At 41.7% G+C, this 27,125-nt stretch overlaps 1 protein-coding gene across 5 annotated transcripts in view; it reads left to right on the top strand.

Moving 5' to 3' along the window:
* sbf1 (SET binding factor 1) overlaps positions 1–26,465 on the top strand; it is a 97,287-nt gene extending 70,822 nt beyond the window's left edge. For 4 of the 5 annotated variants that reach the window (XM_049567343.1, XM_049567342.1, XM_049567340.1 and 1 more), the window contains 20 exons: positions 2,406–2,598; positions 2,717–2,844; positions 2,933–3,108; positions 5,341–5,477; positions 5,733–5,940; positions 6,056–6,252; positions 6,686–6,823; positions 6,906–7,001; positions 7,265–7,339; positions 7,854–8,026; positions 8,459–8,635; positions 8,747–8,848; positions 8,933–9,118; positions 10,497–10,623; positions 10,774–10,904; positions 11,146–11,490; positions 15,467–15,672; positions 15,834–15,921; positions 16,014–16,145; positions 17,237–26,465. In XM_049567343.1, the coding sequence (XP_049423300.1) occupies positions 2,406–2,598; positions 2,717–2,844; positions 2,933–3,108; positions 5,341–5,477; positions 5,733–5,940; positions 6,056–6,252; positions 6,686–6,823; positions 6,906–7,001; positions 7,265–7,339; positions 7,854–8,026; positions 8,459–8,635; positions 8,747–8,848; positions 8,933–9,118; positions 10,497–10,623; positions 10,774–10,904; positions 11,146–11,490; positions 15,467–15,672; positions 15,834–15,921; positions 16,014–16,145; positions 17,237–17,335 (3,114 nt within the window). In that variant the 3' untranslated portion in view covers positions 17,336–26,465. The remainder of the gene's footprint in view (positions 1–2,405; positions 2,599–2,716; positions 2,845–2,932; positions 3,109–5,340; positions 5,478–5,732; positions 5,941–6,055; positions 6,253–6,685; positions 6,824–6,905; positions 7,002–7,264; positions 7,340–7,853; positions 8,027–8,458; positions 8,636–8,746; positions 8,849–8,932; positions 9,119–10,496; positions 10,624–10,773; positions 10,905–11,145; positions 11,491–15,466; positions 15,673–15,833; positions 15,922–16,013; positions 16,146–17,236) is intronic. The other variant, XM_049567341.1, reaches the window with a different exon arrangement.
* The last annotated feature ends 660 nt before the right edge of the window (positions 26,466–27,125 follow it).

Genomic DNA, 27,125 nt, shown 5'->3' with positions numbered 1-27,125 from the left:
TTTGGTATTACCTTATTTTCCCATGTTTTTGCATCTATGTGACTAATAGGAACAACAATTTGTAAAATTGGTGCAGTATTGAGCAGGAGTGCTGCAGCCAACAGTCAGGAAACAGGCTGCAATATAATCACTTGGAACATTTGTGCACTGTCAATTTCCATCCACTAAAAGTGCTTGTTTTTGTCACTGACAGGCTCAGATTATTATTAGAAGTGTCGGACAGTGCATGGAAAGAATTCTTACAAATGTAGACGTTCATGTTAAAGAGTAAGATCTTTTTGCTATGCCTCCATTCCAGCAATAGCTGTGGCTGGAGGCAATATGTTTTTGGGATGCCGGTCTGTCCCATTCTTGTAAACACAATATCTCAAAAATGCCTTGAGGGAATTTTTTCAGATTTGGCACAAATATCTACTTGGACTCAAGAATGAAACGATTAGATTGTGATGGTAAAAGGTCAAGGTCTCTGTGACGTCTGTCTCATTCACCGTTTGGGATTTTTTTCAAATTTGGCACAAACGTCTGCTTGGACTCAACAATGAACTGATCAGAATTAATATGCCAATTATGATAAAATTCGACACAAATGACTAGTAGGATAAAACAATGAACACATTTTATATTTAAAAGGTCAAAGGTCAGCATCACTGTGACATCATAATGTTCTGCAAGAACACTTTTCTGGCCATTACTCAGTATCATATCTCAGGAACAGAAGGGGAGACATTTGGACAGATACTGAATCGGCGACTGTGTGTTCATCTTGAAACTGTGCTGATTGTTTAGATCTTCTGTGCTGCTGGGTTGAAGATGTGTGTGAAGCATCCATGTTCGTGTTTTTTGTCTAACCAGAAACAGCCCAGAAATTGCTCTCAGCAATGCCGCCATACTCCATTTAAATAAACACTATAGAGCCAGCATATTTTCACATCTAACTGGGTGAATTAAAGGTTTATTTCAACCAAACCAGAGGTGGTGATTGTAAAGACAAACCAAGACTGTTTTTGTGAGTTTTATTTTTGTTTCTGTCGACTTTGAATTAGAGTGTTTTATGATGATGTTTATTTAAATGGCGTCTGAGGGGTTTGGCAATGTCGCTTTTAGGGCTGTGTCAGGTTAAACAAAAAGGATCTTAACCATAAAGGTATACCCTGAAGGGTCCTTTTCATAATTTTGTCAGACACTTAAAATAAAAATCTGAGCTTATCAGTATCACAAGCACTTTAAATGGACGTAAATTGACGGTGCATAATTGCCTATTACTGTTAACATCGCAGCCTGTTTTGCCGCCGTTGGCTGCACAAGCCTCAGTCAGTACTGGAACAGTACTGAAAATGTTGTTCCCATTAGAACAAAACAACATGAGAAAACGGGGTCCAGGTTGAAAAATACAAAAGTCAGCCTTTCAGTGCTTACAGAGGGAACTGTGGCTGCTGTTGGAGTGCAGGCATGTGCGGCATTAGGTGTTGTGTAACAGATTAGGAAGCAAGTTACCAGTTAGTTGAAATTCATTTCCTGTCAGAGGTGGAGTTCCTTAGGAAGCTCTCTGGGCCTCTCTGGACGACAGGAAGTGATGTAAGGGGCCAGAGGACAAAGCCAACTTCATATTTCATGCTGCTGGTATTCAGAAAAGCTCAGCAACCCACAGAGGCCTCTTAGTTTAAAACTGAGAGTCCTGTAATCAAGCTCTGGATCCTAAGAGACTGTTGATACACGACAGCCCTCTTTTTTTTTTTTTTTTTTTTTTTTTTTAAGAAATATGAAATGAGCATCCCATTGCATAAACACACCAAACCGAATATTATTTCTGTCCGTGTATTTATCTTTTATGGTTTGTAACATCATCCCTGCCAAGATCCCACCAATCCAGATAACATTGTGTGTGTTACGCAACAATAATCCAGTCATTTCAACATCAGCCTCTGCTGTTTTTTTTTTGGTCTCAACTTCCCAAACAGTGCAGGTCATCCAGCCAGTAACCTCAGCATGGTTGTGAACGCATGAGATTTGGATGAGTGGAGTGGTTGTTTGGTCATGAAATATACAGCGTATACTGTAGAGCTGCACAATTGCTCATGCTTTATTGAGGATTACAGTTTTAATTAGTGCAGCATGTTGCCATTTTATAAATAAATAATGTTAATGAGCTATGTCTGTCAGCATTGTTTTAGTCTAGAAAGTGCAGCCTTATTATCCTGTTGTGCCTAAATGTCTATATCATCAGGCAGGTTACATGATTTTTAAGTCACTGATTTGTGATGAATTCTATGGCAGCTTCACAGAAATTATTTTGTTACTATTTTGCATTCACGGCTGAATAGTCTTGGACATCAGACTGAGAAATTATCTTTAAGAATATTTAAATTTCACTACAGTCTTCCTCCTCTCTTTGTGTCTGTGTGCAGCCCAAGCTGCTGAGACCAACGCTGTTGGCTGGTGAGGAGCTGGTGATGGACGGCATGCGGGTCCACCTGATCCCTGATGGCCGCGAGGAGGCCACGGGGCTGATGGGAGGTCCGCCTCTGCTCCCTGCTGAGGGTGCCATCTTCCTCACCACCTACCGGCTCATCTTCAAGGGCACGCCCACTGACCCGCTGGGTGAGAGAGGAAACACACACACAACTTTAAAAGCTTCTCTCTGTTTCATTGACATGTTTGGGTTGGGTCTGTGGGTTCTTTAAACCCTGCTCTTTGTCTGTGTGTCCTCCTCCTGCAGTGGGTGAGCAGGTGGTGACTCGTTCATTCCCCATCGCCTCTCTTACAAAGGAGAAGAGGATCTCAGTCACTTTACCCATGGACCAGTTTGTCCAGGAGGGGCTACAGCTACGGTCCTGCACCTTCCAGGTACTCTGACATTCTTAGTTCAGTCAGTTCCTCTTATTCTTTTCTTTGTTTGCTGTTGTCTAATTTCACTGACTCTGTCTGTGTATAGTTGATGAAAATTGCGTTCGACGAGGAGGTGGCATCAGACCTGGCCGAGGTTTTCAGGAAGCACATGCACAAGCTGCGCTATCCTCAGCACGTCCAGGGCACCTTCGCCTTCACTGTGGGTCAGTGCGGGAAGATGGTGGTGGAGCACAAGACCAAGGATAAGAACCAGTCGCTAAAGTAAGGAACATCTATGGAGAACAAATTAATTTACCAGAGCACAAGATGTTTTTGTGCAACAGAAACTAAAGAATTAAGAAAACTGCTAGTTTTGCCTTAAGGTACCATCAGTCAGCAACACAGGCACTGTGTCTGTCAAGAAACTGACAGGTCATTAAATCACGCAGAACATCCATTACAGTACAGTAACTCACCAGGTGACACAGATGATGCTTCACATCTGTAACATCAGCTGAATTTACAGCTGCCCCAGATATGTATTCTATTCGTTTACATCTTGAGCTCAAGAATGTAAACCCCATATTTCAGTAGGCCAAAGGTCATAAGCTGGTACGGTGTGTTGTGTAATCAAGATGGTAAAGCTTGGTAGAGCTTCAAAGATTAGCCAATTCATTTTTTAGTTGGTAGAAAGATTTTGATAATCAATTTATTGTTTCAGTCATTTTTTCATGTAAAAATTGTTTTCTGGTTCCATCTTTATAAATGTGAGAATTTACTACTTCTTTGTCATTTATGATGGTAAATGAAGAGTCTTCAGGTTTTGGACTGTTGGGTGGACAAAAAAAAAAAAAAACAAAAAAAAAAAAACAATTTGAAGACATACTTTGGACTCTAGGAAATTGTGATCAGCTTTTTTCACATTTTTTGACATTGTATAGACTAGATGATCAATCAATTAACTGTGGGAAAAAATGGGCAGATTAATTGATAATGAAAATAATTGTTCGCTGCAGGCCTAGTTTACATCAAGTATAACTGTGATGGTACCAGATTTGATTGAAACATGTTGAAATGTGAGGCTCAGTTTTCTTTCAAGTGAACTTGCAGTGCCATTAATTGGGAAAATAAAGTGCAATATGTCATAAATCACTATGGCACATAGTATAACTGGTGTATTGAGGGTAGCCTTGTGATTGGTAGCTCAGTGTGTGTTGTAGCTGGTTAAGCAGAGACAGAAAACATATACCAGCAGGTTAAAGGCTTATTACATGCTAAGCCTCTGCTGAAACATAACCATGTTTTTACTCAGTTGTGTAAAGGAGTACAGCTGTGGAGAGATAACAGCTGACACCTTGTTGGCAGATCACATTAATGTGCAGTTTAGTCTGACTGCTGACTGTGGACTGCATAGCATTGCTAACCACAACTGGAGTAGAGGTTCAGTCCTCATTTAAGTACATAAGATTGAGACTGAAATATTTAGAGAGAAAATATATTCCAAAAAGGAGTACAAACAAAGTCTGTCTGCAACACTATTCTTAGCTGATGTTACTGCAAACCTGCAGAAAACTGAGGTCACTTAAGTACATGTCAGTTTGAAAACCAAACCTAGTTCCCCTGTGATTTGGCTGAATGAACCCAAACAATGTGTTTACAGAAAGGAGGGTTTTCCTGCAGGAGTGACTGCAGCTAAAGACACAAGAACAGGAGTTGCCTTTATTCTAAAGCGTTGCATGTCATGTGATTCATGTGCATGCATGGCATCTCTGTCACAGCACATTGCATCAGACCTTGAAAGTGAGTGTGAAAATATGCTCTCAGTTCTGCAGAGAGTGAGTGGAAAGCAGCTTTTAGTTCTGACTGGCTGCATCTTGTCACATTGCCCTCTGAGCTTTGGCTCTGTATCATTCACATGATACTTCTCAGTATCATCTTCCAGTGTCCCACTGTGCTTAAACTGCTGCAGGAGAGTTGGTGCGAGCTCTCAGAGTAACAACAACATGGAACTCCATTTTTTTATTTCATGCCTTTTAGTTTCTTGTCCGTATCCTTTTTAATTTGTCTCATCTTCAGTCTCAGCAACCAACTCTTACTCCCCTCCCAACCTCCTGACCACACACACACACACACACACACTTTGTTTTCTGGAGAATGAAAGGAGTATGAGAGAAGCCTTTGAATAATTCATCAGTGGAAAATGTGTCAGCCGTTTTATTGGCCCTGTTGTTTCCATCTCTGCACTGTTGTGTACTCAAAAACCCCCATTCAGACATATTTATTCAGACTGCGGCCATGTGGCATGCTAAACCAGCAACACACCAGTGAATTCATGGCTGCCGATTATACATGGAGTCCAATCGGCTCATTGTCAGCTGGACACTGGACACTGCTTCAAATCTAAATAAGATCCAACAGGAAGTGGAGGCCGAGTAACTTTGAATGGGATATAGTGTTGAATCAGAGCAGTTATGTGTTTTGAAAATAATCAACTTTTCTGTCTCTCTCCCTCAGGACACTTTCCAAAAACCTGGTGAAGAGTGCCAAAAGGACCATCGGCCGGCAGTATGTGACCAGGAAGAAATATTCTCCCCCCACCTGGGAGAACAGGAGCAGCTTCCAGTCAGAGCTCGATGAGGATGAAATCTCAGGTAATCAATGTTTGATGCACTCTTCAGGCCTTCTCAGATTCTTCTTATTGTGTATTATGTTGTTTAACAAATGTTAATACCAGAAGTGGGTGACATCATCACACTCATAGGAGAGGCATTCATGTGTCTCTTTAATTTCAACTTTAAGTGCTTTCATTACGTCATTACAAAAACCACAGCCACATTAGATGGTGACATGAAACTCCGTTTTGTAAATGGTGACTGTGCACTAAGTTGTCCTGTTTGCCTCCACAGTTTCAGAGGAGGTAGACCAGAGTTCCCTCACCCTCTCCTCCACCATCCGCTCATCTGACAGACAGACCATGAGCAACGTTGTGGAGCGTGCCTGTTGCCGTGACTACCAGCGTCTGGGTCTGGGCACGCTCAGTAACAGCCTAACACGTTCTAAGAATGAGCCTTTCAGGATTTCAACCGTCAACCGCATGTACACTGTCTGCAGGAGGTGAGAATGCAAATTGATGAGGTGTGTGAGGCTGGAGTCATATATAGACAGCATCTCTTCGGTGCTTGATGGGTGTATGTATGTATGTGTGTGTGTATGTGTGTGTGTGTCACAGCTATCCCGGCCTGCTGATTGTGCCTCAGAGCATCCCAGACTCGACTATCTCGAGAATCTGTCGCTGCTACCGGCAGAATCGCTTCCCTGTGGTTTGCTGGAGGAATTCTCGAACCAAGGCCGTCCTGCTGCGATCTGCAGGCCTCCATGCGAAGGGGGTGGTGGGCTTCTTCAAGTCCCCCAATGCCCCTGCTTCAGGTACAAAATCTGTTTGAGGCATCTTTGTTGATAATTTATGTAACGCTGAACCTTCATATTACAAGTGAAAATTGCTAGTTAATATTTGGGAATGTTTTGCTTTATGCGTCTGTTCACACATATCCTTCCCAATCCTCAAATGTTAACTGCGTAGACTCGAGACTCAGTTCTCTTCCAGTGAAATGTTGACCTGTAGTAAGGAGTATAGGGGTCAGAGGTCATGATTTCAAGCTGTTAGTCTGCCCCTGGTGACGTGGAATAGCTGCAAAAGTTTTAGAGAAAGATGCATTGCTTGTCATGCCCTCTTCAAAAAAAAAAAGAAGAAAAGATAAACAATGATGTTATGCAGCTCATAGTTAATATGCACCCATAACAACGCATATAAGTTCCCTGAAATATAAACGTTTGTTCATGTGTTGTCCTCTCTGTGCAGTGCCCTCCCAGGCAGACTCCACCAGTCTGGAGCAGGAGAAATACCTGCAGGCCATCATCAGCTCCATGCCTTCATACAGCGAGAACAGCGGCAGGAACACACTCAGTGGCTTCACCTCCACACACATGAGCACCTCTGGTAGATGGACTTCCACACACTGACATGTTAATGATCACTGGCACTGTGGGCTCACACAGCTGATGGTTCCTTCTGTCCACAGACTCCTCAGACAAGCTGAGGCAGCCCAAGATCGGCGCTCTGATGAAGCAGGTGATGGGCACCAAGGAGGATGTACCTGGGACCTTCAGCAGAGGAGGTGAGACACTTTTATGTGTCCCCACATTGCTCCTGTAGTTCCTCTGTTAGCTGTAGTGAGTGTTGCAGTCCTGGTTTCAAAACAAAATGTGTGAATTGTGTTTCAAATCTTAATTGTGTTACTGAAACTGGGACTGGACCAGGAGGATGATGAACAAGTGAATGCATCCCTTGTGTGAGTGTATGTGTGTGTGAGTGTGTGTGAGTGAACCATCCTCCATTGTGTGGCGTTGTTAACTGGCCATCTCTGTCGTTTGACCTCAGCTCTGGGTCAAAGGGCGAAAGTCATCTCCCTCTCTCAGCCCAAAGTGTCTGGCAAGGCCAGGAACCCTCCTAGAGGTACAGTAGGCCACGCCCCCTCCACTCCCTCTGTTCCTGTCTAACCAATCAGATCTCTTTAACAGTAGCGTCACTGTGTTTGCCGTGGTTCCTGATAGTGTGCTGTGTCTGCGGACTAATGTTCTGTTGTTGTTGCTGCAGTGAGTGCATGCTGCTGCTGCAGCTCTGCCGTCTGACGTCTTGTTTGTCGTCTCCTGTTTGATTCTTCTCTCTGTTGAATGTCAGCAGCAATCAGAGGTGACTCTGTTCATCATAATGTAGCTGTCACTGAGCTAGATGTAACCAACTGGGCTGGGTAGTTTCAGACATTTCTGCCTTGTCTACCAGCATGGCTGTTAGTAGCTGTGGACGTTTTAAGGATCATTTCAAGTTATTACAACTTGGCTCGTAATAAACCGGATTGATCCTTTAATGGCTTTAACATGGGAAGGACTTCCAAATGAAGTTTGATGGTTCTGTTTTCAGGATTCCTTTGAAGACTCTACTTTCATATGCGTGTGTGTGTTTATCACAGGTAAATGGGGCAGTATCCGAGGCAGCGGGCGTCTAAGTGCCTACAACCCAGACGTGGGGACGCGACTGGCAGGGAAAGAGTCTCCACAGCCCAACGGAGGGCCGAGCGAGGCACTGTTTCTCCGCCAGCAGAAGGCCTACCTCTACATCATTGGAGACAAGGCCCAGCTCAAGGTAACTGCTGACACACTAATTACTGTGGTGTTTAGAGTGTTTACTGTGATTAAGGGATAGAAAAAAAAAGGTTAGCCAAGAAGGGGAAAAACAGAAGAAAAAATAGATGGAATTGTATGAATGTGCTTTGAAATGGCGCAGTTGTGGTTTGAGTTATCACACAATATATGAACATGATCTCTGTTGTTTTGCTGACCTCGATATTGCACGTTGTATTTACAGTTGTGTTGTGCTAATGTCTTAATATTATTAAGAATTAAACATTTATTGCTCTTAGGTTGTACTTGTGTTATTTTGCTGTTTTATTATCATTTTATCAGTGGCATAAAATGGTCTCAAAGTGACAATATATCCACCAACAAAAGTAGTTATCATGACAGGCTAGTGGTTGGCAGCTAACAGTATTAACTGGGAGGGTGTTGCTGTGTTCAGGGAGGGAAGCAGGACTCGTTCCAGCAGTGGGAGGTGGTTCCCATCGAGGTGTGTGACGTGAGACAGGTGAAGAACAGCTTCAAGAAGCTGATGAAGGCCTGCGTGCCGAGCTCCCCGCCCTCTGACCCCAACATGAGCTTCCTGCGCTGCCTTGAGGACTCTGAGTGGATGTCTCTGGTAAGTGCTGTGTATGTGTGTGTATTTGTGTGTGTGCGCATGCAGGACAGTACATTTGCTGCTCGTTGTGTGACCTTTACTGACCCTGCGTGTGTGCCTGTGTGTGTCCAGCTCCACAGGGTGCTGCAGGTGTCTGTGCTAGTGGTGGAGCTTCTGGATACAGGCTCATCGGTCATGGTCAGCCTGGAGGACGGCTGGGACGTCACCACGCAGGTTTGACTGACACCCAGCAGCTTTAACTTTGTCCCTGAAGACTGTCCTCTGGGCGAGGCTTAGTGTGACGTGCTGTGTGTGCAGGTGGTGTCCCTGGTGCAGCTGCTGTCTGATCCGTACTACCGAACCTTCGACGGCTTCCGGCTGCTGGTGGAGAAGGAGTGGCTGTCGTTCGGACACAGGTTCAGCCACCGTGGAGCACAGACGCTGGGAAGCCAGAGCAGCGGCTTCACCCCCGTCTTCCTGCAATTCCTCGACTGCGTACACCAGGTGGGTCTGCATCACTGCATTTGAGCTTTCAGCCTGCAGAAAGCCAACAGAGATCCTGATGTTTTAATGTGCGATATCATAAAAGGAAGGTCAAAGGTAAGCAGAGGGACAGGGTCTTTAGTGCTGCAATGCAAAAGATTTGTTTTTAAACATCTAAGGGCAAATAAAGATCAGAATCAGGTTAATAATACCAGTAGTTTTATTTAATTAGAGTGCTTTTTTTATTCAACCATTTAAGTAGTATGTAGTACCGTGCACAGTACACACTAAAGAAAATAAGGACAGCAGCAGACTGTAACAGCTGAGACTGGAAGCAGTGTATGTGTTACATGAAGGTCAGCAGCCCTCCTTCCTCTTACTATATATGTTTAAATCCTCTGTGTGTGTTTACCTGTACGTCTGACTCTATTTCCTGTTTTGCTGATCAGTGACGTGGGCTCGGCCCTCTTATCACATGCAGGAAGTGTGGTTTGATTTAGCGTCAGTGGCCCCTGAGTTCTGACCCCTCTGTCTGTGACTCTGCTGTCCAACACATCAGATGAGCGTGTTGTAATTGTTTCCGGTCTCCGTTCAGCCTTTGTGCTGTGAAGGGGGACAATATGTGAAAAGCAAACGGTAACGTTAAGTTGCCATTTGTACCAGTGGCCAGTATGTATTGAGTATGACTGCAAGATTGTATGTGTGAACACATCAGTGTATGCAGACACCCTGTGTAGTGCAAAGCATTAAGGCTGCTCAGGTATGGCAAAAATCATAATTTAACACTCATTGGCTTTGCTAATATCATGCATTTATTTAAGTTGAAAAAAACTTGTCTTTATAACTGTGAACTGTCTTGAACTTTAAATATAATTGAACTGTATATGGATCTTTGGCCATAACTGTCATGCCGGCTGCTATTTGCAATCTCATCACACAACAGTGCGTTCACAGCCATTTGCCAAAGAGTCATTTTATGCTTGTACCTGCTCATAAAGTTAGGTTTTTGACCAGTATATGTGAGTGTGGTCTTAACCTGCAGTGTGAGGCTACCTAAATGCTGTGGTGAGGAAGAGTCACCTTCCAGTCTGTTTTTGTCTCGTTCCACAAATCGACACATTCCAAAGAAATGTTAGCAGCCAAGCTAACAGCTCCGGCCCGTAATATAATGAGCGCTAAACAGGCTGCAAGTCTCAAGATGGTAACACTGAGCGTAAGGCTGCAAAGAGCTTATTGTGAAACAGAATGCAACACAACAATTGTTTTATTTCGATTAAGTTGTTTTCATAATTGTTGGAAGCTAAAATCATAACTGAAAACAAAATTGTCCAGCCTTGTCTGGACTACATCTGCCCCTTTAAACAGTAACCCTGACCTGTCTCTGTGCTTCTACCTTCAGATCCACCTCCAGTTCCCCATGGAGTTTGAGTTCAGTCAGTACTACCTGAAGTTCTTGGCCTACCACTACGTGTCCAACCGCTTCCGCACCTTCCTCCTCGACTCTGACTATGAACGCATCGAGCTGGGTGAGAACATTTCTGAGTGTCTGAAATTCTGCAGTATATTTTGAGTAACAGTAACAGTGCTCCATCTTAAGAAACACAGTCAGTGTCATGTATACAGTGTGTCTGTTCCTGATGAGCTGTGTGTGTGTGTGTGTGTGTGTGTGTGTGTAGGAGTGCTGTATGAGGAGAAAGGAGAGAGGAGAAGTCCTCAGGTGTGTAAGTCTGTGTGGGACTACATCGACAGACTGAACAAGAAAACACCCATCTTCTACAATTACATGTTCTCTCCTGAAGACGACGAGGTGAGACCACTGCACTCACACCCCACGTGCTGATGAGATGTGTTTTTCTTTGGACATTTATTTCCTGTCACATGTAAAAACACATTTAACAGCCCTCTAACTTTAGAGATGAGATAAGGCCTCACAGTGAGTCACCAGCTACAGTTGTTGAAGCAGACAAATGTCGCTCCTAAATATTAGAGAACTGATCATAGAAGCACTGGAACACAGGAGCCTCATTAGATGATGTGGTGTGTTCCAGGTGCTGCGGCCGTACACCTTCAACTCCAACCTGAAGGTGTGGGACTTCTACATGGAGGAGACTCTGTCAGAGGGGCCCTCGTACGACTGGGAGCTGAGGGGCCGGCAGGAGCGCGTGGCAGAGGAGACGCCAGAGAAACCCGACAGCAGCGGCCCTAAATCACAGCGACGCATCGTGTGGCCGTGCTACGACAGCCTGAGCAAGGTGGTGCCCGACGCCATCACCAAGCTGCTGCAGGACCTGCAGAGCCTGGAGGCAGAGCTCGGACAGACGTCAGAGAAGTGGAAGGACACGTGGGATAAAATCAAGACCACACAGAGAACGGAGGCCAAACTGGAGAGCAAGGTGAGATCAGTGGATTAATTTTTTCCTAACCTAAAACATCTCTTGGTGTTTTTGTAGTGACCTGACCAGAAGTACAGATAACATTCTGCTGAAGTGTTGTGTTCATGTGTTTTCAGAAGATAAGCTTGTGAATGCAGCTCTGTGTTGCAGACAGTGCTGAAGCCTTGGATTTCTGAGCTTTAACCAGCACAAATTATTCTCAGTCTGTGGAAACACTGTTTCACAGACTAGTTGACGACTAATACCTTAACCTGGGGCTTTGTGCAGTGGTCAGTGTAAAATATAAAACATGCTGAATGTTTCTTGGGCGTTTCAGTATTCACAGTGTTCTTAAAGTTACTGTCAATTAAAAATATATCTATTTCACCCTGCAGCATGACTCTTAACTACTTTTTTCTTATGTAAGTTTCCTATTAACAGGGTGTTTGCAGGACCTGCAGTTTTATAAATATTAGACAAGCTCTTAATTGCCATTCAATTATCTTCTAATTTCTTTTTGTTAAAATGAGTCAAGCTCTCCTGAGTGAAAGTTCACATTTTCGATGTTCTAAATATTTAAATCTACCACTAGAACTTACCCTGTCTTTTTACTTTACACTTGCACTTACCTGTAGGCAAAATGTAGATTAACCTAACTTTAATAACCATGTGCGTAACCTGTGCACAGTACTACATACTACTTAAATGCCTGAATAAAAAAAGATGATTTGTCCAAAAATGATAATCTATCTAATCTAATCTAATCTGATCTAAAAGTGATCTTGGAAATGTCTTAAAAAGTCATTCAGAACCCAATTATGTTACAAACACAAAAAATATTGTCATGGTTCATTTATACTCTCATTGCACTTGTAAATCATTAGCAAAAAAAACAAGACTTGGATACTTAGTTGTGTTAATTTTTCTTTGGGTCGATTCTAACAGATGAAGAATCTTAAGGGCTTAAGAGACCATTCTTCAACAAAAGAGTTATTCATTTTTTCATTAACAGTTAACTCATATCAATGAATAAAGTGTGGCTTTAAAACACATGGCATATACACTAGAGTTGTACCAATACCGATACCAGTATCGGAAATGCCTCCGATACTGCCTAAAATGCAGTATCGGGTATCGGGTATCGGCGAGTACAGCCTATGACCAATCCAATACCACGTAATGCCTCACGTCATTACGCATATGCTACAGGCAAACAAAACGGAAACGGAGCAGAATTTAAAAAGCATTTTACTGTAGCCTTTAAAATGTCTTTTTTACCAAATTGTGTGGCTGCACTTTAATCTGTGTCTTGATCTGTGTCAACACTGGATAATAATAATAAAAGAAAGTTTTATGGCATTCATTCTACTATTATGTATTCATTTCTTAATATTTTACATGGAGTTTTAGGAGTTGCAACATGCAACAATTCATATCCCATCCATTTTTATTTTACGTGCTGGTATCGGATCGGTCCTCGGTATCGGCAGATACCTAAGGTTCAGGGATTGGAATTGGTATCGGAAAGGAAAAAGTGGTATCAGTACATCTCTAATATATACAGTATTTTGCATTGTATTCATCATCACAAGTCAAATTATCCTTAACTTCTTCCAGAGAAGTGTGTTGAGATGAATATTCTGTGGACGTAATCAATAGGATGTTTTATAAACTGATTTAAACTGTATCTTCCCTGATTCATTTTGCAGTGATGCTTAGACCCACTGTTTGTTCCCGTGTATGGATATTTTTGAAAATATCCTGAATGAAAGCCACAAATCTTTAACGATTTTTTGACATGTATAAGTAATTTACCATCTCCTGTTCACTTCAAACACAGTTGAAACACAAACTCTGCACTTTAACAATATAAATAATAACCTGAAATGTGCCTCATGCTTCCTCCATGCTTCTTGCTCAACCATGCTTTCTTTAAAAAAAAAAGGGGGTGTGGCTCTACTGCAGTCCAATTTAGATGATGTGGAATACTGTGATTGGTTTATAGACATCCAATCAGATAAGCCTGTACATGTGGGTGGAGTCAGATGACACTCATCATAGATGTAAACATCCTAGAAAAGTTATGTCCATTGGAAGGGACAGGGGATCCCCTTCACATCTGTTGCTGCACACCAGCCTTCTTCATTCAAGGAGCTACACTGTTCACATGTAACAGGAAATAAATCCAGACCTGGTTGAACAGACTGGAAGGTGACTTGGTTGGATCATTTACTTAAGTCTAGCTGCTTTAACAAATCCTGCTAATGTCAGCCTAAATTCTGCTTTGGTAACGACTGGAAGCAACAGAGATCTGTCTCTAAGGAGACACAGTTGTGGGGATTCTCAAAGCTTTTACCCGAGCCACTCATCAAGTATGTAAAACTGTGCCCATCTCCTTCCTACACTAACTATACTGGGTCAAACCCTTCTTATACAGTGTGTGTGGTGTCATATAGTATCTATCTATCTATTAATCATGTTGATCTGTTCTGTACGACATCTATTGCACGTCTGTCCGTCCTGGAAGAGGGATCCCTCCTCAGTTGCTCTTCCTGAGGTTTCTACCGTTTTTTTCCCCGTTAAAGGGGTTTTTTTTGGGGAGTTTTTCCTTATCCGCTGTGAGGGTCTTAAGGACAGAGGGATGTCGTATGCTGTAAAGCCCTGTGAGGCAAATTGTGATTTGTGATATTGGGCTTTATAAATAAAATTGATTGATTGATTGATATCTATGGACACTCATTATAGTGAGTGAGATCACCCTTTGTGCCTGCTTTTTGGTGCGGTCGTGGCTCAGAGGTAGAGCGGGCTGTCCCCCATTCAGAGGGTTGGTGGTTCAATCCCCGGCTCCTCCAGCCTGCATGTGAAATTATTATATATTTGTATATAGTGTGTATATATGAACTTCCAAGATACTGAACCCCAAATTGCTCTCAGTTGTTCACATCCATTGATGTGTGATGTCCATTGACTGAGTAGCAGGTGGCACCTTGTATGGTAGCCTCGCCCACCAATGTGTGAATAGGTGAATGTGACATGTCATGTAAAAGTGCTTGGAGTGGTCAGAAGCCTAGAAAAGCGTGATGCAAGTGCAGTCCATTTACCATCATTGCATCCCTCACTGCACAGCCTGTGTTTGTGCTGTATTAGTCTCAGACTGTTACTTAACTACTTCGACATATGATGATTTTATGAATCCTACAAAACAGCACGTCCACACCCAGCCAGACCAAAATAGCACATTAATTAAATTACATCACCTATGCTGGGCTTTATTTATTAATCTGTAAGACGAGACTGACTTTCCTTTCATGTACCCTCTGAAGTCTAAACCACTGCGTTTTTATTCCAAGCCTTCCTCGGATTATCTATTTAGATATGAAATGTCTGGAATGAGGTGACTTTTGAAAAGTATCAAACAGCGGATGTTAACATAATTGGGTCTCTGATAGAGTGACTCCTTTAGTGAGGTCCGCAAACGGTTTTAAATGTTTACATTGATCAAGAGGTGTGTGATCTACCTGTTAACTGTAATCAGCTGTGCATCTTTCACCATGAAACAAACACTAATTTACCTGACACTTGACTGTGAACAGCTGACAGGCTGTTTTAATCAGAAGTAAAGCTGAAGACTGGTGTTGGGAAATGTTTTCACTGACATCATGTGGTGAAAAAGCAGAATGCAGTGAAGAACTTAAAGGCTCACACTATGGTGTTGGCATGTTTTAGATGCAAATCAAGCACATTTTCAGCACCATAGATTGTTTTGTAAAGCACACTGAAGGTTTTAGATTTCTACTTCTTACTTCCCAGCAAGCTGTTGTTTTTTCAGTATGGTATGTAAACAACTCGAAGAAACTTGCTTGAGATGAGTATTGCGTCACATTTAGACCTTGATATGCTTGTGGAGTAGACCATCACCTGTGTTTTTGAAAACATTCCCACAGTTTGATTAACTCAACTTCTCACTGAGCCTTTTGTGTGTCTCCACCCTCCGCAGCCATCGTTCTCCAGCTCCTTGCTGATGTCGTCCAACCTGAGCCACCAGCGGCGCTCTCAGGGCGTATACCTGCAGGAGAGCGGCGTAGGATCTTCCATCAACCTGGCTCTGGACTGTGAGGCCAGCGCCACCTCCACGCCCGTTGCTGGTCGGCAGAGCACCAGCACACTCTACAGCCAGTTCCAGAGCACGGAGAGTGAGAACAGGTCTGTACCCAACACGCTGAGAGGAGAGCTGGTCTGTGTGACGATGTGTCATGTTTGTAACCCATGCTGCTCAAGTGCTGCTCCCTGCTCTGCTGCTCTATGAAGAGTAGGACCATAGACCATGTTTTGTCTTCATTTGTGTTTCAATCTTCTCCCATCAGGAGTTTTGAAGGCATCCTGTTTAAGAAAGGGGCGCTGTTGAAACCATGGAAACCACGGTGGTTTGTGCTCGACAAGACCAAACATCAGGTAAGACAGAGAGGAGCAATAACTGAACTTTAAGCTATTTTGGATTTTATAATGTTGTCTGTCTGTCTCTGACAATGCGTACCTGTCCTCAGCTGAGATACTACGAGAGCCGGCAGGACAAGGAGTGTAAAGGAGTGATCGAGCTGGCGGATGTGGAGTCTGTCATTCCAGGAACGCCTGCTATGGGAGCACCGAAAAACATAGAGGAGAAAGCCTTCTTTGATGTAAGTTCACCTCCGCCTTACCTTGTTTAAGTCTCTGTCAGAGGTGGTGTCTGCTGCTGCATTCACATCATGGAGGCAGAATAGGAGGAGTGGAAAAACCTCATGTTATTTAACTTAAATTCAACCTAAATGATTGTGGTACATTTAGCAGTTAGTTTTAGTCCCTTTAAATTATTTATCAGTGTCAGTATTCATCAGACGCATTGTACTGAAGTTGATACAATAGCCTGCCTACCTACTTAGGATAGAAGCACAAATACCAAGGAAAAATGACCAAACCAACAAAATGTGAAAGTCTGTTAAATCTGGCAGGCAATATAGTGTTGGGTATGACGCCATGCAGTGGACAGAACAAAACCAGGTTGCAGCCATGGCAGCTGTGTGGTGGTGTAGCTGCACCAGGTGGAACTGTCACTCTCGGCTTCCTTACAGTCAAGATGGAGATAACAAAAAATTATTTTTTAACATCTCTTAGCGTGCCTAAGTTTAGTGGATCATAACATAACGGATGCTTTGGTTCAAAATGAGACCAAACTTTTCTGTTGAGTTTTTGAGCCACAGTGTCGGCCAAAATGTGACCCTGAACAGATGCTAAGGCTTGGTGTTCATGGCAGAATCAATTTCCAGAAAACTTGTGGCTACTGACCACTGGCTGGTTTAGAGAGGTGAGGATTTAGCAGATGTGACGGTATATAGCAGCCAGCACTCAACAACTGTGAATCACTGCAACCACAAGAGGTCCTTGAGCACACAGTCATATGTGGGCACCCAAAATATTAGGCTGATTGGTCCAGGAGTTTGCGAGATTAGCTGCAGACAGACAGATACACATTCACATACATACACACAACATCCAGGCATACACCTGGCGGAGATAATAAAGACATAAACCATGTGCTCATGGTGCCACAAATTGAGGAATGTACAGAGACAGATGTTAAAAGGACAGATGCAGTGCTCAAATACAGGTTGAATAATTTGCTTCACATTTAATTTGATCATCTTTGGTCAACCATATTTGTGTTAGCATGTCTGTGTGACCAATGTGTTTATGTGTGCAGAAGGATAATTTCTTTCTTGTCGTCTTTCAGCTCAAGACGACCAAACGAGTGTACAACTTCTGTGCCCAGGACAGCCACAACGCACAGCTGTGGATGGACAGTGTTCAGAGCTGCCTGTCAGACGCCTAGAGAGAAGGCAGGACTCTTAAAGGAGCAATGCAAGCAGGAATGAATGAGCAGTGCTGCGGCACCTGACAGACATCTCTGCCGGCCAATCCCAGCGGAAACAGGGAGGGGAAGGGGCCTTTCACCACTTAAGCTCTGTTCTGTTCGCTAGTGTTGAACTAATAACCTCGCGTCACAACGTTTCAGTGTTTTTGTTATAAAAGTCAGAAAAAGAAAAAAAAAAAATGTCCCTGAAGAACCACTCGCTGCGTCTCACCTGCAGCCTCTCACCTCCCCGACAGTCTGACCACTATGTGCGCTGGATGTCTGTATGCACAAAAACAATGCATATTAAAGCACGTCGTTGCATTTCTGTGAGGCGTCCTGCAGCTTGGACCAGCATGAAGATTTTTCCAGACCCTCCACCTGTAAAACCACAACCCTGCTCTCCCTCCTACTAACCCTGCTCGCCCTTTAAGACACTCTGGGGAGGAATGACGGAGGAGCTGCAGTCGCCCGGCGGCCCAGCCACGTACAGGACCCGTTAGACTGCTACAAAAAAGGATCTAAAAGATCAACCGGTGGGTTGACGGACCAAAACAACCCTGAGGAACACATGCTGACAGCAAACGCTCTTTATTCCAGTCCTCAAAGGTCTCTGCTCTCTTTGCCTCTCACTGCCTGATGTAGCCCATTCACAGTATATTTACAAGAAGTTTGAGAGGAGTGTGACGCTGCAGCTCAACGGTTCATGAAGGATTTCCTTTTCCTTTTTTTTTCTTTTCCAAAATCTCAAATCTGTACCAGAAAGAGATCAATGCTCATCAGCTGTCCTCAGCAGGCGATGGTGATGACGATATACTGTGAAAGCCATGAATCAGTCGCAGAGATCAAACCAGGAGAGCCGGTCGGAGTCTGTCAGGTATTGAGTGTGTCGGTGAACTTTCACTGAGAGTGTTTACAAAGTAGACAAAACTTCCCTCACTAAGCTAAACTCTGCTCTTCACCTGTGTGTTTTTAATCAGTACAACCACTATTAACATTCAGATTTTTAAGGGATGCTGAAGGAAAAAGGAGGGACTTATTTTGTAGTGATTATCTTAAAAACAACAACAAAAAAACAATCTATAGAAGGAGATCTGGAAGGTAGGAGATTAAAAGGAGGGTTACTAATGAACAGAGTGATATTATGGGATGCTTCAGAGAGATTATGGTTTTTAGAGGAAGACATTGACTCGCCACAGTGCTCCAAGTGTCAGAAACTGGATGTTTGTGAAAGGAAAATTCTGGTATTTTTCAACTTTCTTATTCTCATGATTGTGTCCATTATGGGATGTGCTAAATTTGCATTTTCTGACTCCACAATATATTGGGCCAAGCAATGTCAGCCACCAAAAGCTTTCCACATTAATTTGAATACAGAAATAATTTCAAACGCTTTTCTGCAACTCCCACTGAAAGTGAACACACTTATTAGCCCCCTAGATTAGCTACTGTGCTTAACTGCATGCTAATTTTATAGCAAGGACAACCTGCTGGCTTACCCAAGTAGCTGTATGGTCAGCCACCTAGCATACTACCAATTCATCAACAAACATTTATTGCTTATTATTTCATATATAGCAAGATTCTGCTACAGACCGAGGTAAATAAATGCTACGAAAATGTCCAAACTGCTAATCCAGGGGGCTGTGTTCTGTGTTAACTTCTGCCTGGGCTCTTAAATGTGTGAAATTATTTATGTAAAAGTCAAGTTCATTAGGAAAACGTCAGGAGGCTCACACCGCTTAGCATGATAAATAAATCATTAGATATTTAGCTCATGCATGAGCTAAGAAAAACACGTTTTCAGCTTTGCAATAATGCATTTTAAGTGCATATGATGTATTTTTAAATGTTTGATTTAACTAAATATGTAGGAGAAATTCCTCAACCCATAAAGGAATCTATCTTTCAGGGGTTTTTTTAACATTTCAAAATAACAAAATTTTCATTGAATTTTTGTTTTTGCTGTTTCTGACATGTTTTAAAAACTGATGTGGTGAGTGCAAATTTATCATGACTCAGTCACAATGGCCACAATTATAAAATAAGCCTGAGGTTAAAAAGTAGTGGAATTTTCCTAAGGATGCTGGGACATGGAAAGTCACCCAAAGGTGTGAGAGCTGGTTCCATCACATTCGCGTGTACTCGGCTGCTGAGACTCACTGTTCCTGTTTCAGATGCATCATCAGTCTAGCTGTGTGGACACCACCGTTACCTTCAGTGCTGAAGCTTGTACATAGACGAGTCTACATCTGTTAGAGTGCTAGAGAAACAGTATGTTTAGCTGGAAGGTTTCAAACATCAAGTTACTTTTTTTTTTTTTTTTTTTAAATGTCAGTGTTTTGTCAGACTCCCGCCCCCCACCTGTCTGTCCTCCAAACACACACCAACCACTCTGACCCACACGTTAACACAAACCCTGCTCTGTAAAATACGGTTCTACTGCTGTCTTTGTTGAACTTAAAATTTGAATTGTAGATTTTTTTTGTGTCTAATAACTCCTTTGTATATACTACTCAGATTTGTATGTAACGTTTATGGTAGTAATTTATTTAACTTGTCTCCTCAGTAAGAAAGTTCCTCAAGCACCACTTTATTTTTAAATTAGGAATTCAATGTGCCATTTGTTTATTTTCTGTATTAATGTGACTAATGCTTTTTTTTTTTTTTTTTTTTTTTTTTGGAAAAATGTACAAGTAAACCCTCAATGTCTTTTTTTTCTCTTTTGTATACACGGTTGTCCTTACGCAGTACCAACCACTAATGCAAGAGTGGAAATGGTGTGTTAGTGGAAGCCTCTGGGCTGTTTTTTTTTAAAGGCTGGTTGGATTTGACTGTGTTGCTCAGCCACAGTGATGGGATGTTCTGGATGTAGCTTACAGTCACAATAAAAGTCAGACACATGAAGTTCCCCTGGTGCTGGGTTCTGCTGCCAGCTTAATGGACTCATTTTGTGCCCATTAAATAGTCGGTGACGAGATGCGGCATTATAACAAGTCAGGCTGCCTAAATGTGCCGTTTATCAGTCCAAAGAATCAACTGAACAATATTGGCATGTTCATATAAAATTATTTACTAAAGATGCCAAACACACTAGTTTAGGGAACGTGGTGTGTTCACAAACATTAGGTTTCAGTGTCCTCTGGTTGAAAGTTTCAACCAACCTGTAACCAAGTTTGCATTTGAGAAGATGGAACGCGCTCAAATTGTGGGGGGATTTTTGCTTGAAGGTTGTATATGCGACATTCAGAGCATTAATATATCAGCAAACAACCATGTCCTATGTAAAGACATAGTGAAGTAATGACATCTTGAGAAGAGAATGAAGTCCTGCTCCGTGTAGGAGTTTTGTAATCAGCACGTGTGTATCCCACTGGCTAGCTAATCACCGTTGCTGCACTATGCTCAAATGGGCAGTTACAGGCGGCTGCTGCTGATAATGATGGCGTCATTGCGAAAGTATAGCGCACACCCTCTAGTTTCCCACCTAGGTCAACGCCGTTAGCTCTGTCAGCACTGTTACCGTTAGTAGCACTGTTCATGCTGTTAGCACCGTTAGCTGCAGGCTGCTGGCTCATCACCCTGCATGATGAGAGCTGTGTGCAGACAATCCCGGCTCAGACTCTCGTAGATCAGTCTCGCATAGCCAGACTTAACACATGCAGTGGAGCGCTGGAGAAAGTCTGGCTGAACCCATCATGATCCCAAACTGAGGGGAAAAAAACGCTCTGGGTTGTTTTTATTTCTTTAAACCAATCACAATCATTGTGGGTGGAACTAAGCCCAGGACGCAGCGACAGCGCCTTTGCATAACAGTGTTGGGAGAAAACTTTTTTGATGGAGAGGCGGCTAAATCCCTGCAGAAGAAAACACATAAAACCTTAAAAGACGTGTGTATTTTGCTATTTCATAAGTTGTTTGACGCACAGCACTAACATGAAGTGTGGAGACAGGTCTGTCTATGCAAGCCTAGTTTGGCATAGCAACAGGGATTTTTAGGCAGCCAGTCGCTTTTTTTTTTTTTTTTTTTTTTACCTACAGTGTAAAGATATGCTCTGAATGTCGCACTGTGCTCCTTTAAAGAATTCTAATTAATCAGCAACAGGTCAGCAAAGAAAGTCTCAGCTGGTGTTAAAGTTGCAGTCCACTACAACTATCATTGGTTTGTTGTGACTGCCATCTTGTCACCAAATGTGTTGTGTAGTTATTACTCTGTTGTGATTGCCTTACAGTAGCTGCCTGATCCACTGTATTGATAAGCATGATGCTAATGTTAGCAACAAGGTCCAGAGCTTCAGTATCCGGTGGTGTTTTAACTGTCGTCATACCACCAGGCAGACAGACTGAATCACTGCTGTGTTGCCTTTTAGACACTTCAGCATCCATTCACAGTTTGCTGGAGGTCTGGTGAGTGAGAAAACTAAAGTACACAGCCAACATCATCATCATACATAGTTAAGTTTTAGGTGACCTTGTGCATCTTAAAATAATCTTCCCCTGAGGAACAGATGGACCAAAGTGACAGCAGCAGCCAGAACCCTATGCCTGTGGGGAGGCTCAGTGTGACCTTGTGTTTTGACTGCAGTCTGCATCCAGTTTCGACTCAGCTCATCTTTTCACTCGAGTTTACTCATCTCTACAAAAGCTACATTAACCACAGCAACATGACATAATCCTTTTTATTTATTTTTCTTCTTTTTTTTTTTTATTAGAAATGACTTTCTGAGCCGGGTTATGTTGTCAATCATGTCAATATAGTTTTTAGAATCCAAATAAAAACTGTGGGTTTAAATGTTTATCTGTGTTTGTGTGTGTTGACTAATTACAGCAGGTTTCAACACGAGTAACACCACATAACATTTTTAATATGTTTATGGGTTGTCTCTCTGTCCCATTCTTGTGAACGCAATATCTCAAGAAGGCCTTGAGAGAGGTTCTTTAAATTTGGCAAAAACATCTGATTGGACTCAAGGATGAATTGACTAGATTTTAGTGGTTACAGGTCAAAGCTCAAGGTCCTTGTGACCTCATTCCTCTCATTCTCGTGAATGTGCTACAAGAACACCTTGAGGGAATTTCTTCTAATTCGGCACAAACATCTACTTAGACTCAACAGTTAACTGATTACAATTTGGTGGTCAAAGGTCACTGTGATCTCATTAACACATTTTTGTCCATAACTCAAGAATTCATCCGCTAATCATGACAAAATTTTACACAAATATCTAATAGGATAAAATTAAGTCATTTTTATATCCAAAAGGTCAAAGGTCAGCTTCACTGTGACATCATAATATTCTGCAAAAATATCTTTCTGGACATTATTCAACATGATAACTTAGGAACAGAAGAGTTTACATCAATGAAATGGTGACACTGTTTAAACTGCACTGACTGTATAGATCTGTGCTGTTGGGTTTTAGAATTTGTAGCTTCTTTGCAGCAACATTTACATTTGAAACATAGTAAACTGTCATGGCTACATGAGTCTGGACGGACATGGATGTTAACTGTAAGTGCAACCTGACTGGTTTGCAGAGGCATGCAACCACGAGGCTGTAATTCTAGTTTAACATACCATTTGCGTCTGGGTTGAATTCTCACACCTAGTTCAGCAGCTTGTAGCTCCTATCAGCTGGTGTAAGGACCATAGCATAACTTACACTGAGTATACTCCACGTTACAGCTTAGCATTGTTAGAGTAACTTCTTAGGTTACTTGAATTCTACCTTTCAGCCATTTGTGTCCATTTCTTTTGTAATTTATTTTTGACCAGAAGAAGCCGCAAACGCTCACCTATTATCACCTATTATCATGAAAGTGTTAGCAAACAGTTTTTGTTTACACATTAGCATTTACTTGGAGTCATGTTAGTGCCAAATTTTCTCTCTTTTGGCTCTGGTTTGGTCTCCACCACCTCCTGAGGGAAATACCTGCCTATTTAGCTGCTAAATGCTACACTATGTTCACCATGTAGTCTCTAAGTTTGTCTGTCTGCTGTTGGTGCTGTTAACATACAGGTTTATTGAAATGATGCTAACGAGCGTGATAACCGCAACAGTTTAACAAGTAGTGGGCTGTAAAACCACACACTGATCTAAAAGATGCATCACAGTACATGGAGTTGAGGAGAACTGCAGCAAGGTGATCACTCTCTGTGGCGTTATCATTACAGATGACACCTTTCACACACACATTCATTTCATGCATTGTTGATATAAAAAGTAATGGCATCTTTAAAAAAAAAAAAGATTATCCACCACTGTGAGTTTTTTTGGTCAAAGTTGCATTTTTGCTTTGACGATCTGCAGATCAAAGCAGGGGTTTTTCTATGTATCCTTAGTGGTGCATTCAAAGACACACATTTTACCTTACTTTCTGACATCAGCTAAAATGCCAGAAACACTATTAAGGCAGGAAGTTGTTGACTGAGATGGAATCCCTTGAGTGTTTTCCAATAGCCCGACTTCACCAAACCAAATGCAAGTTGCAAGCCCACAGGGGAGTAACCAACAGCCGTAGACCAAGAAGCTTCTAGTTGCATTTCAATAGACCTACATACAATCAGAGCAACAAAATGTGATGTAGCACTTGGCGACAGACAAATGTACACAGACTGTGGTGACCAGAGATGAGCTGTGATGTGCAGCGTATGTCTGTTAACAAGTGTTGGCATTTTTTGCCATCAGAATTTGAAAATAACACTAAAGTTCCACGTTAAATGCAGCCAACTGGGTTGTTTTTGAAAATGCCTCAACAGTGCCCCTCTTTACTAAGCTAGATGAGTAAGCTCACTGTAGTGTCCTCTGTGCCATGATGCATGAGCCAAAAATGATACCATCATGTACTTTGTGTGAAGCACAAAGGCTCCGCAAGTTGTCAGTCATCTTCTGAAACTAACTCCCCATATCAGATAAACAGCTGTGATTGGCCAACCAGGGCCAGGCCGGCTGGAAATCATCTGCTAGAGCAAACAAATCATGAACATACACATTCGTCTGGCTGTTGTGAATTAAAAAATGTATTGAAAAACTAAAAGCTTAAGTTTGGGAAAACTGTTAACAGCAGCATAGACACATTGGGCCTCATGCAGTAAGTCATACACAAACAAATTTTGCTTATTTGTTTGTATCTGAGACTTATTTTGTTAGTGCCCACTGACTTCTGAGATCCACTAATGTTTTCTTATTTTTGCTCTTCTCTTAGGGAAGAGAACATGTTACAAATGTTTGAGACTCCTACCAAGATAAGAAAAAGCACATCTTGTTTTCACTGTCCACACATTCTTTGTCCAATGCAAAGACATGTACGTACATACATTTTAAATCTGAGGATCATAAAAAGTATGAATAAATACTATATGATCAAAGTTTGATTGTTTCAGAGTAATTAGAATGATTGGATTTTTAAATGCCTGCTCTGAGAGGCCCGACGCAGTGAATGTTTTTAGGGATCACACAGATCCATCCGATGAGACGGGTGAACTGTTGCTGAGTCGTGTCAGATTGCCAAGATTACTGCTTTTAAAACCATTTTCTTTTCATTTCAGTTACTGCGTGTCCCTTTGCTGAGTGGTGGAATGTAACTAAGTTACAGTTACTCAAGCACTGTACTTAAGTACACATTTGAGGTACTTTTACTTAACTTGAGTATATTTATCTCACGTCACTTCCTGTTTCTACTCCACTTCACTTCAGAGGGAAATATTGTACTTTTTATTCCACAATTATTTAGTAATTTTAATTACTTTACAAATGAAGATTTTGGCACACAAACTATGTGAAAATACTGCAGCTGAAACTATTAGTCGATTCATTCAAAAATAAATTAGCAACTATTTGATCATAATAATTGATGATAATAATTTTGTGGTTCTAACTTATCAAATGTGCCTTTTCCTTCTCATTATTTACTAAATTGATTTAAACTGTTCTGCATTTATTATTTTTTACTTTTAATTGTACTATCATAATCTTACTGAACTAAAATTTTCAGTGCAGACTTTATTAGTAACCGAGTATTTCTACAGTGTGTCATTAGTACTTTTACTTAAGAAAAGGATCTGAATACTTCATCCACCACTGCTGCTGACACAGCGTTTACAGCATCACAAATTTTTGCCATTGTTGGGCTTTTGATTTTCCTGTAACACCAATACTGATGTACTCACATCACATTTATTTTTACTGTATTCAACAGAACATTGATTTCGCTACTGAAGATCTTCCTACAGGTGACAACTGATATTCATGAATACGAGTCTTTGCACACGGCACAACACCTGCTATCAGTATATAGTGTTTAGGGAGTGTTACTTATACTCCTGGGTGACTTATGATCAAGTTGGATTCATTATTGAGCACATTTGGATGGTTAAGAATCTTTGGTGCATCTTAAGTTACTTAAGTCTTGTTTTTCTTCCTCGTATGAGAAATTTAATAGAAAACACAGAGAATGTTGCTGCATTAGGCCCAGTGTGTAGTTGTCATACTTACAAACAGCACCAGTAACTTTCATTAGAGAAGCACCAGTAAGTCTGAATCATAAAAAACCTCCCACACACACACAGTGGTATGTTGTTGTGGCTGCCTACCAGTTCCTTGGCTGCTGCTCTGTAGCTGACCCTGACCTCTGACCTCCCTGCAGACCTTGGATTACATGGGCTTGTGCAAACTCACTCTCCTGACAGATTCACTGCACCTGTTGGGGGCGGGACAAATGACACCTTAATCATCCGGCAGGGCCTTCAAACTGACTATCTTTGTCTTAGTCACAAGGCCAGGCAGCTGGATCTTTGCAGAGGTGGAAGGACGACAACCAGACGGGCAAAGCAAAGCTTTTGGTATTAATGTGGTCAACCAGACACTTTTAATTTCTTTTTTCTTTTTTTTTTTTTTTTTTTTTTAACAATGATCATAGAACCTGATCGCTGTCAAATGATTTAAGTAAGTACACCAAAGAGGCCTGGAGCTCTGCAGAACCCAGACCTGCCCTCTTTCCATTCCTGCTGCTCAGAGACAAATAAAATTAAACTTTAAAAAAGAAGAAGAAAAAAAAAAAAAACAGAACAAAAAAACATACAGCGTCACTCTTACCAGATGCCACTCTCGCCCTGTGAGTAAGTGCTTGGTGGAGAGAGAAAAAAAAAAGGAACAGACAACAATAGTAATCTCAAGATTGCTTGTAAAATTACTTTTAAATGTAGATAATATTTGAATATAGGTAGATAATGTTTGGTTGATTTAAGGGGAATAGCAATAAGAACTTAAAGGTCAATACAATCAGAAGGTCTTAGCTCACTAGCTAGGTCAACAGAGAGCCAGTTATACATGCACTAAAAAGAAAAAAAAAAAATTAAAAAAAATTTAAAAATCAAAATGATCAAGTTGAGATTATATCCAAATTCGTCTGCCCCAAACTACACCAAATGAGTCTCTAACGCTAAATTGATTCTTTTTAAAAAGAAAAAGATGCTGAATTTCATTTTTAAATAAAATGGCTAATTGACATTATTGCACATGAGCAAAAGACAGTAATACTATTAGAGCTCTGTTCATCGACCTGCCCCTCCACCACCTCCTCCTCCGACCCTCCTGAGCACTTCAGAACATTCAGAAACCTGATGATGTACGACAACAAGATGTTGCATCAACAGCGACCAAAGAGAAAAAAAAAGAACAAAAAAAACAAAACAAAACACGAGATAATGGAAAACAACCTTGATCTGGGTGAGAGGACAGATAAGACAGCCAGCAGAGATGAGGGTAGA

Source organism: Epinephelus fuscoguttatus, linkage group LG22 (assembly GCF_011397635.1).
Source record: "Epinephelus fuscoguttatus linkage group LG22, E.fuscoguttatus.final_Chr_v1".
Classification (NCBI taxonomy): domain Eukaryota; kingdom Metazoa; phylum Chordata; class Actinopteri; order Perciformes; family Serranidae; genus Epinephelus; species Epinephelus fuscoguttatus.
This window is presented reverse-complemented; position numbering and strand designations above follow the sequence as displayed.